A 12142-nucleotide genomic window follows, 5' to 3' on the forward strand; every position below is an offset into this window, starting at 1 on the left:
AAAAAAATTATTAGTACTTAAAAAATAAAAAAATTATTTTTACATTAAAAAATAAAAACTGTATTAGTACATTGAAAAATAAAAATTTATTTGTACATTAAAAAATAAAAAAATTATTAGTACATTAAAAAATGGATTAGTACATTAAAAAATAAAAACTTTGTTTGTACATTAAAAAATAAAAAATTATTTGTACATTAAAAAATAAAAAATGTATGTGTACATTGAAAAATAAAATTTATTAGTACATTTAAAATTAAAAATCATTGGTACATTAAAAAATAAAAAATTTATTTTTACATTAAAAAATAAAAATATTGGTACATTAAAAAATAAAAAATGTATTAGTACATTAAAAAATAAAAAAATTATTTATACATTCAAAAATAAAAGATTTATTTGTACATTCAAAAATAAAAAAAATTATTTATACATTAAAAAAAAAATTGGTACATTAAAAATATAAAATTTATTTGTACATTCAAAATTAAAAAATGTATTAGTACATAAAAAAATATTCAAAATTATTTGTACATTAAAACATAAAAAATTATTTGTACATTAAAAATAAAAAATGTATTAGTACATTAAAAAATAAAAAAATATTTGTACATTAAAAGATGAAAAATGTATTAGTACATTAAAAAATAAAACAATTATTTGTACATTAAAAAATAAAAAAATTATTTGTACATTAAAAAATAAAAAATTTATTTGTACATTAAAAAAATAAAAAATTTATTAGTACATTAAAAAATAAAAAAAAATTTTTGTACATTAAAAAATAAAAAAATTATTTGTACATTAAAAAATAAAAAATTTATTGGTATATTAAAATATTAAAAAATTATTAGTACATTAAAAAATAAAAAATATATTGGTACATTAAAAAATAAAAATTTATTAGCACATTAAAAACTTAAAAATCATTGGTACATTTAAAAATAAAAAATTTATTTGTACATTAAAAAATAAAAATTATTGGTACATTAAAAAATGAAAAAATGTATTAGTACATTAAAAAATACAAAATTTATTTGTACATCAAAAAATAAGAAAATTATTTGTACATTAAAAAATAAAAAAATTATTAGTACATTAAAAAATAAAAAATGTATTAGTACATAAAAAAACAAAGAATTTATTTGTACATTAAAAAATAAAAAATATATTAGTACATTAAAAAATAAATAATATATTAGTACATTAAAAAACAAAAAATTTATTTGTACATTAAAAAATAAAAAATATATTAGTACATTAAAAAATAAAAAAATTTATTAGTACATTAAAAAATAAAAAATTTATTAGTACATTAAAAAATAAAAAATGTACTAGTACATTAAAAAATAAAAATTTATTTGTAAATTAAAAAATAAAAAATTTATTTGTACATTAAAAAACAAAAAATTTATTAGTACATTAAAAAATAAATAATATATTCGTACATTAAAAAATAAAAAATGTATTAGTACATTAAAAAATAAAAATTTATTTATAAATTAAAAAATAAAAAATTTATTAGTACATTAAAAAATAAAAAAAAATGTATTAGTACATTAAAAAATAAAACATTTATTGATACATTAATAAATAAAAAATTATTCGTACATTAAAAAATAAAAAAAAATATTGATACATTTAAAAAAATCTATTGTTTGTACATTTAAAAATTAAAAATTTATTTGTACATTAAAAAATTAAAAATTTATTTGTACATTCCAAAATTAAAAAAATTTATTTGTACATTCAAAAATAAAAAAATTATTTGTACATTTAAAAATTAAAAATTCATAGGTACATTAAAAAATTAAAAAATTATTGGTACATTAAAAATTAAAAATTTGTTGATACATTAAAAAATTAAAAAATTATTGCTACATTAAAAAATTAAAAATGTATTAGTACATTAAAAAATTAAAAAATTATTGCTACATTAAAAAATTACAAATTTATTGATACATTAAAAAAATTTTTAAATTATTTGTACATTAAAAAATTAAAAATTATTTTGTACTTTTTTTAATAAAAGTAAAAAAATTATTGGTACATTAAAACATAAAAAAATTATTGGTACATTAAAAAATAAAAAAATTATTGGTACATTAAAAAATAAAAAATTCCCATTTTGTGCTGTTTCATTTCATCATCATATTTTCTTTTTATTTAATCTAACGATTTTCTCCTGCTAATATGTGCGTTGATTTTTACAAGCTTTCTATCCATTTTTTGCAAATGTATTTACAAGTTTTGCACCTCAAAACATATCTTTAACCATTAGTAAATAATATAAAAAAGTAATGCATATTCTAATGATACCGATTATATACGAATATTTAATTTAGTACAGTATATAGGAATTAACATGTTAATATGGCTTGAATAAGTGTATTTTTATGTACACATGATTCTGAGGATCTTTTTAACTTTGAAAATGCATCAGCATGCTGAAAAATTTTTATTACAATCTGCCTTTTAAAACTGTTAAAATTTAGCACTACATTTTACTTTATTTAAACCGAAACCTTCACATTTTCCCTAAATTTTTTCCTTTATATTCTTGTACACATTGGTTTATGTATGTGTATGTGTGTGCGTATTATGTACGCATATATGTATGTATTTATGCAAGTGTATGTGTATATGTACATGAATGTGTATGTACACGTCTGTATGTGTATATATATGTATATGTATGTATATGTGCATGTGTATATGTATGTATATACATATATATATATACATACATATATATATATGTATATACATATATATATGTATATATATATATATGCATATATATATATATATATATATATATGTATATATATATATATATATATATATATATATATATATATATATGTGGATAAAAAGTTATGTGTGTGTGTATATGTGTGTTTTTTCAAAACACAGTTTCTTTAAGTGTTAATTTTCTTCATATTACTGTATATGTATATATATATATATATGTATTTACACACACCTTACCTCTTTTCCTGTCCCTCTCTCTCTTTCTCTCTCTCTGCCCCTACATTCGCTTATGTAAACTTGTGTATATATGTAAAGCTGTCTCTACGTGTAAGTATATGCACAAACATTTATGAATGTGCATGTGTATTTGTTAGTATATGTATATGTATGCATGCGTTTATATGTATATATTTGTATGTGTAAGTATTTGTTTGCATATGTGTATGTAACTTTTAATATATAAATAAATAAAAAGGAGCGTTTCTGTCTTAAAACAGTTGCATTTGGAAACAACGTTTTCATTCTTTTTTCGAACAAGAAATAGCCCTTGATTTACGAATGAATTCATAGTGTTTTGTATTCCTGTACGTCACCAATAGAAAAAAAATAAAGAAGAGTTATAAGCTTTTATACTTTTCGTATTCTTTTTTATACATTTTCATATATATATATATATATATATATATATATATATGATTATTTTTTTTTTTTTGGAAAAAGAATTCCAGCAGAGTGCTCAATTAAAAGGAAAATCCAAATTTTAAGAGCATATATATATTTTGTGTACAGAAAGTTGTTAGTTTAGACAGATCATTGGTACCGTCGGTTTCAAGCCCGATAATAAGGCCCGTTTAAGGTATCCTTATCAAGCTCTCTTCAGCCAATATTCGTCTATATATATATATATATATATATATATATATATATATATATATATATATATATATATATTGGTAATACATCTTTAGAACAGGTTGTTTCATGTAGAATATAAATTATAATATTACTCTCATTATCTATGTACAAATTAAGTTAAATTTGATTTGAGTTGTTTTTTAAATCAAATATTTGAAAATTATAACATAGTTTCAGTTAGAGATAGAAAGTATACATCTATCATATGAAATAATAGTAATATCAATAGATATTATGAAGATGTGATATATATAGATATAATAAAATAATAGTAATATCAATAGATATTATGAAGATGTGATATATATAGATATAATAAAATAATAGTCATATCGATAGATATTATGAAGATGTGATATATATAGATATAATAAAATAATAGTCATATCGATAGATATTATGAAGATGTGATATATATAGATATAATAAAATAATAATCAAATAAAAAAAATTAAATTCCGATTATAATGAATTAAAAAATAGGATTAATCTTGTTTTATCAATTTTATTTAATGATATTTATCTTGCTGATTTCTAGACTTTGGCTCTAAAGATGCTCTCATGACTCGTCCAAGTGTCATGGTTACTTCCCCTGGATCACCCAGTGCCTCAGGAAAGCGGACTCATTCACCGCAAATCACCGGAAGAATCCAGGTAAATAGTTTTTCATTTCTCTTTTTTATGATGATGATGATGATGACAATGACGACGACATTGCTATTGAAAAGCATAAAATTGAGTTTATTTGTAAAGTTTCTAATTGAGAAAGACTGGTCTTATTTTGATACTAAAAATATTAATTTTATTACTCTAAATTAACATTTTCTAATCACACTAAATATTTATAACTATGTAGAAATGTTTTTCTCTTTTTTTTTTTCATTTTCCTTCAGTCGAAAGGGGTAGTGCTTTATTTACTAACATTATTTTTTGATCTTTCACCTACTTGTATGTTATATTTAATTTCTAATTAATTGTGGGATCTGTAATTATAATTATAGTTAAATAGCCTTTTTGTAGCACTGTTTTTTTCTGGGATGACCACTTTTCCTCAAGTTAAAATATTAATTTTTTTAATTCACAGTGACAATGTTGTTCATGAAGAGAATCTAATCAGTAGGACTTCAATTTGAACGTTTTATAATTTCTTGATTATTATGCAACTATATTATATCAATGTTGAAACAGTACCTTTCAGAAAATGAAAATGCACTCATTCTAGCAAAGTAGTTTTTTGTTAATTGTAGAGGCCAGAAAGGAGTTATCTCCATTTCGCTCAGACTTTGCATTTATTTAATGATATTTATCTTGCTGATATCTAGACTTTGGCTCTAAAGATGCTCTCATGACTCGTGTCATGGTTACTTTCCCTGGATCACCCAGTGCCTCAGGAAAGACTTATAAAAGGACAGGCGAATCGCCATTATGTGTTTACATTCGTTCACGGCGACATGCTGTCGGATTGGAAAACCAGCTTGCTTAAAACGCAAACCTTACATGGCGCTACAAACATATTGTCACTTTAAAACGTGAAATACTTATATCGCAGCATTGGACTAAAGATATCGTTACACTATGGAACAAGAAAACGCTCTCTTATTACGTCAACTAGTCGAGTTACAAAAAGAAAACATCGAATTACGAAAGGACATCTTACACGGACGAGCGAACACGCCGCAAACAAAAAGAATGCAGCGACCTTCTATAGGTCTGGACTCAACAGGTAGCGAATGGGCACTCTTTTTAGACACCTGGTCACGGTACAAGGAGATGTGCAGACTCGAAAATCCAGCTGCAATTCGAAACGAACTATGCATGCCGGAAACGAACAGATTACTGTTTGAGCTCGTTGGACCAGAACGACTCAACAATGCGGTAGAGGAATACCTTCTTCATCAAATACGACTGGTGGCCGTTCGAGGCTTACACAAGGAAGTCCACCGACAAATGTTTCACTCCATGAAGCAAAATGAGGGTGAGTCAGTGACCCATTTTTTATCGAGGTTACGTGGCCAGGTGAAATTTTGTGAATTTCGTATTCAGTGTCCGAACGAACCCACTTGCCGGCAGCAGGTTAATTACGCAGACGATATGGTTGCCGGGCAAATGATGGCAGGGTTAAGAAATATCGAACACCAGAGAAGGGTACTGGCAGAGGCAGCTACACTTCCTACCTTGGATCTAAAGTTTTCACGGTTGGTTTGCCTCGAGGCAACAGACGAGGCAACTCCACACTTTTCAGATACCACACAACCTCTCGCGATGTCTGGGGTACAAAGGTCGAATCAAGTACAACAAATGCATGAGGCAAAGGCCTTGTCGACCCCACGGGACACCAAACCTTGCAACGGTTGCGGAAAAACCTCACACCGAGGTGGATCGATGAACCGGAAAGATTGCCCAGCAGTGGGACTCAAGTGCCACTTTTGTGGAATAGTAGGGCACATTAAAAAGGTGTGCCGGAAAATTAATAGATCCAAAATGGAGGCTATAAAAAGCGGGGAGTCGTTCATGTTTTGCACCACGGATAAAGCCCCTACTCACAGACACAATGAGAGACAACCGGCAAACATTCCTCACCTTGAGTGGAATGGGAAACAGTTCCAGGTGGGCACCCCAGAACCGCCCCCCTCAGTTACAGCAGAGGTAACTGTAATGAACAAGTGCCATGCGACCTTTGGAAGGGTGCCAAAGAAGCCGATGAAAGTGAGCACCCACGCCATCCAAGCCTTCGCGGACACAGGAGCCCAAACTTGCTCTGTTGGCCCCGAGATTCAAGGACTCCTCAGGTACCCAAATGGGTACTTGGTTCCAACTACCCATCGGATAAGGGATATAACAAATAGCCAGTTACACATCAAGGGGGTCCTGTTTTTACATATTAAGGTGGGATCAAGAGAAACACGACAGGCAGTGTATGTGTCTGACAACACATCCGGGCTCTACTTATCACAAACGGCACTTAAGGAGCTGAAATTATTGCCATCCAATTTTCCTACATCATTATCGCAAAGCAGCTCAGCGGAAACAGAAGAGACGGCCCCTTGCGGGTGTCCGCACAGAGCACCGGCTCCGAAGAAACCAGCAGCAATCCCATTGGAGCCAACCGAATTAACAGAGAAAAATTTCAAGGCCAGCGCATTCAATACCTGTCCACACCAACCACTCCAAGTAATGAAGGGTAAACTCTTAGAAATAAAATTCCTCCCAGATGCGACACCGACGGCAATCCACACACCAATACCTGTTCCCCATCATTGGAAGGAAAAGGTGAAACAAGATATAGACCGTGATGTGGCACTGGGGATAATCGAACCTATACCGGTAGGCACACCAACTACTTGGTGCTCGAGAATGGTGGTCACACCAAAAAAGGATGGATCCCCAAGGCGGACGGTGGACTTAAAAAAGTTGAACGAGGCGACCATGAGGGAGACGCACCACACTTCGTCCCCATTCAATCAGGTCTCGGTAATACCTGCACATACCAGGAAGACTGTACTCGATGCGTGGAACGGTTACCACAGTTTACCGCTGTCTCCAGCTGCACGAAACGCCACCACGTTTATCACTGAATGGGGTCGATACAGGTACTGTCGAGCCCCTCAAGGATTCCATGGATCAGGAGATGGCTACACCCGTCGATTTGATGATATCACCATGGACATGGCTCGAAAAACTCGGTGTATAGATAACAGTCTCCTGTGGGACAACTCAATGGAATCCTCATTCTGGCACACAATTGAATATATAAACCACTGCGCCGATAGAGGGATTGTGTTTAACCCAGACAAGTTTCACTTTGCTGACATGGAAGTGGAGTTCGTAGGGTTTCAAGTAACAGCGAACGGGGTCAAACCCACAAGAAGAATGACTGAAGCCATCCTGAGCTTCCCCACCCCGACAAATATTACTGGGGTTAGGTCCTGGTTCGGACTCGTAAACCAAGTCTCCTATGCATTCTCACAAGCGGAAGTTATGGCCCCATTCTGAGAGTTGCTGAAAACAAAGGACAGGAAATTTTATTGGGATGAGACATTGGAACAGGTATTCCAAGAATCAAAAAAAAATAATAGTGGAAAGAATTGAAAAAGGCATCCAAACGTTCGAAATGAACAGAGCAACAGGATTCGCGACAGACTACAGCAAAACAGGGATATCGTATTTTCTGTTTCAAAAGCACTGTAGATGTGAGGGGGAATTAAACATGAGTTGTGGGGATGGCCATTGGAAACTCATCCTGGCGGGATCCCGTTTTACCAACGACGCGGAATCACGATATGCACCAGTGGAAGGTGAAGCCTTGGCTCTGATCTATGGGTTGGAATCATGCCGCATGTTCATACTCGGATGCCCAGACTTGGTGATTACAGTGGATCACTTACCGCTCGTAAAGATATTTTCAGACCGAGCCCTGGAGAATATAAAAAACCCACGCCTGTTAAACTTCAAGGAAAAGTCACTCGTGTATAAATGCAAGATAAAACATCGACCGGGGAAACTCAACTTGGCCCCTGACTGTGCATCTCGGTACCCAGCGGGCACCCCACCAAGAGACCAGGACCAATCCATTGACACCGCAGTCAAAGCCGCCTTCACATCAATGTACGAGAATGATACTACGTTTAAGAGCCATCACATGGGGAAGGATTGTGGCTGCGGCAGCCACAGACGAAGAATGCAGGACTTTGAAAGAACTGATTCAAAATGGCTTCCCCCAGTCACGTAACAATATCCCAACCGTAGTTCGAGTCTTCTGGCCTATGCATGAGGAGTTATATTGCCTGGAAGGAGTGGTCATCAAGGGGAACAAAATCCTAATACCTCGACAACTCCGTGCAGAGGTATTGGAATCTCTTCATTCCGCTCATCAGGGTGTGAACGGAATGCTGGCGAATGCGAGACAACGACTATTCTGGCCAGGGTTGGATGCTAACATCAGGCAAACAAGAGCCCAGTGCCGCACGTGCAATGAAATCGCACCATCTCAGCCCAGGGAACCCTTGATGTCCCCAGCAGACCCGGAATTTCCATTCCAAAGAGTGCTGGTTGACTTCGTCCAGATGCAGGGTAGACACTTTATGGTATACGCAGACAGGTATACGGGATGGGTTGAAGTGGCTCTAATGACGTCGGGAAGAGCCAAGACGGTGTGCGATACCTTGAGGACTTGGTTCTGTACCTACGGCGTACCGGAAGAAATTTCGTCGGATAGTGGACCACCGTTTGAATCCCAGGAATACGACTCCTTTTTGAGGAATTGGGGCATACGAAAACATACCTCATCAGCGCATTATGCCCAAGGCAACGGCCGCGCAGAGTTAGCCGTCAAAACCGCGAGACATATACTGGCGGACAATACAGACAGTTATGGACGCCTGTGCCATGATTGGGCGGCCCGAGCACTACTGACCCATAGGAACACGCCTGTCCAAGATCTGAACATGTCCCCAGCCATGATGCTGTATGGTCGGGTCATTAAAGACCACCTTCCTGTCCTGCAGGACAAATACCAGGTTCGAAAACAGTGGACAGAAATAGGCAAACTAAGGGAAGTGGCAATGGCCAAAAGACACATGAGGAACGAGCAGTATTACAACCAACATTGTCGCCCACTCCGGGAACTCCAGGTAGGAGATTACGTCCAGATCCAGAACCAGGACAGGAACCACCCACGTCGATGGACAAAGACGGGGAGAATCGTGGAGACCCAGAGTAACCGACAGTACCAAGTCCGGGTCGATGGAAGCAATCGAGTGACATTGCGCAAACGTCGGTTTCTCCGCAGAATACACCCGGTAGTGGATGGCCCTCGTAACATCAGACAAGAAATCCTGAACCCACCTATAAATGTGGAGACCCCACAGGCACAACCTCCGGAGGAGGCAATGGAGGTGGAACAACATGCCGACACGGAATCCCCAAGCGAGCATGAGGAAGAAATGGAAGTGGAAGATACCACGGGAAGAGATACCCAAAAATACAGTCCTCCTCCGTTAAGGGAACCGTCAAGTCGGAGGACGAGAGCCCCAAGGTGTTTGTCGCCGCAAATGCGGGGGAAATCGCACGAGTATTTCTCCACATAAAAGATGACCACAACAACTTGCTTTTGTGGTCACGAGGGGGAGGGGCATGTAGAGGCCAGAAAGGAGTTATCTCCCTTTCGCTCAACTTTGCATAAGTAGAGTTATCCCCCTTATAAAAGGACAGGCAAGTCGCCATTATGTGTTTACATTCGTTCACGGCGACACGCTGTCGGATTGGAAAACCAGCTTGCTTAAAACGCAAACCTTACATTAATCTGTAGTTTTCAATTTTACTCATGCATACAATTTTTACCTTGACAATTTAAGCAATTTGTATGTTATTGCATTTCATTAATAAACATTTCTATTTTAGGTTCGAATGTGGTATGATGATACACGTTGTGAACTTTCTATCTGTATTGTCATGGCGATGGATATACTTCCTGCAGCTGATGGCAAATTACGAAACGCATACTGTAAACTATATTTATTACCGGATAGAAGGTAAATTATTATTTTGTAAATATTACAATTTTTTCATACGTTTCCAACACAATTTTTTCATACGTTTCCAACACAATTTTTTCATGTTTCCAACACAATTTTTTCATACGTTTCCAACACAATTTTGTCATGTATCCAACACAATTTTTTCATGTTTCCAACACAATTTTTTCATATGTTTCCAACACAATTTTTTCATACGTTTCCAACACAATTTTTTCATGTTTCCAACACAATTTCTTCATATGTTTCCAACACAATTTTTTCATACGTTTCCAACACAATTTTTTCATACGTTTCCCACACAATTTTTTCATACGTTTCCAACACAATTTTTTCATACGTTTCCAACACAATTTTTTCATACGTTTCCAACACAATTTTTTCATACATTTCCAACACAATTTTTTAATACGTTTCCAACACAATTTTTTCATATGTTTCCAACACAATTTTTTCATACGTTTCCAACACAATTTTTTCATATGTTTCCAACACAATTTTTTCATATGTTTCCAACACAATTATTTCACACGTTTCCAACACAATTTTTTCATGTTTCCAACACAATTTTTTCATACGTTTCCAACACAATTTTTTCATACGTTTCCAACACAATTTTTTCATATGTTTCCAACACAATTTTTTCATATGTTTCCAACACAATTTTTTCATGTTTCCAACACAATTTTTTCATACGTTTCCAACACAATTTTTTCATACGTTTCCAACACAATTTTTTCATATGTTTCCAACACAATTATTTCATACGTTTCCAACACAATTTTTTCATGTTTCCAACACAATTTTTTCATACGTTTCCAACACAATTTTTTCATGTTTCCAACACAATTTTTTCATACGTTTCCAACACAATTTTTTCATATGTTTCCAACACAATTTTTTCATACGTTTCCAACACAATTTTTTCATGTTTCCAACACAATTTTTTCATACGTTTCCAACACAATTTTTTCATATGTTTCCAACACAATTATTTCATACGTTTCCAACACAATTTTTTCATGTTTCCAACACAATTTTTTCATACGTTTCCAACACAATTTTTTCATACGTTTCCAACACAATTTTTTCATACGTTTCCAACACAATTTTTTCATACGTTTCCAACACAATTTTTTCATACATTTAACACACAATTTTTCATGTTTCCAACACAATTTTTTCATACGTTCCAACACAATTTTTTCATATGTTTCCAACACAATTTTTTCATACGTTTCCAACACAATTTTTCATATGTTTCCAACACAATTTTTTCATACGTTTCCAACACAATTTTTTCATACATTTCCAACAAAATTTTTTAATACGTTTTACACACAATTTTTTCATACGTTTCCAACACAATTTTTTCATACGTTTCCAACACAATTTTTTCATATGTTTGCAACACAATGTTTTCATGTTTCCAACATAATTCTTTCATACGTTTCCAACACAATATTTTCATACATTTCCAACACAATTTTTTCATACGTTTCCAACACAATTTTTTCATACGTTTCCAACACAATTTTTTCATACATTTCCAACACAATTTTTTCATACGTTTCCAACACAATTTTTTAATACATTTCCAACACAATTCTTTCATACGTTTCCAACACAATTTTTTCATACGTTTCCAACACAATTTTTTCATACGTTTTCAACACAATTTTTTCATACGTTTCTAACACAATTTTTTCATATGTTTCCAACACAATTTTTTCATACATTTCCAACACAATTTTTTAATACGTTTCCAACACAATTTTTTCATATGTTTCCACACAATTTTTTCATACATTTCCAACACAATTTTTTCATACGTTTCCAACACAATTTTTTCATACGTTTCCAACACAATTTTTTCATACATTTCCAACACAATTTTTTCATACGTTTCCAACACAATTTTTTCATACGTTTCCAACACA

General features: G+C 32.6%; 1 protein-coding gene across 7 annotated transcripts in view; it reads left to right on the plus strand.

Annotated features, from left to right (window-relative positions):
• LOC145296047 (regulating synaptic membrane exocytosis protein 2-like) overlaps nucleotides 1–12142 on the plus strand; it is an 874180-nt gene that overhangs the window by 649245 nt on the left and 212793 nt on the right. For all 7 annotated transcript variants that reach the window (XM_080142091.1, XM_080142092.1, XM_080142093.1 and 4 more), the window contains 2 exons: nucleotides 4208–4323; nucleotides 10069–10199. In XM_080142091.1, coding sequence (XP_079998217.1) covers nucleotides 4208–4323; nucleotides 10069–10199 — 247 coding nt within the window. The remainder of the gene's footprint in view (nucleotides 1–4207; nucleotides 4324–10068; nucleotides 10200–12142) is intronic.

This window comes from Euprymna scolopes, chromosome 16 (assembly GCF_053919585.1).
Source record: "Euprymna scolopes isolate OS-2025 chromosome 16, ASM5391958v1, whole genome shotgun sequence".
Taxonomy (NCBI): Eukaryota; Metazoa; Mollusca; class Cephalopoda; order Sepiida; family Sepiolidae; genus Euprymna; species Euprymna scolopes.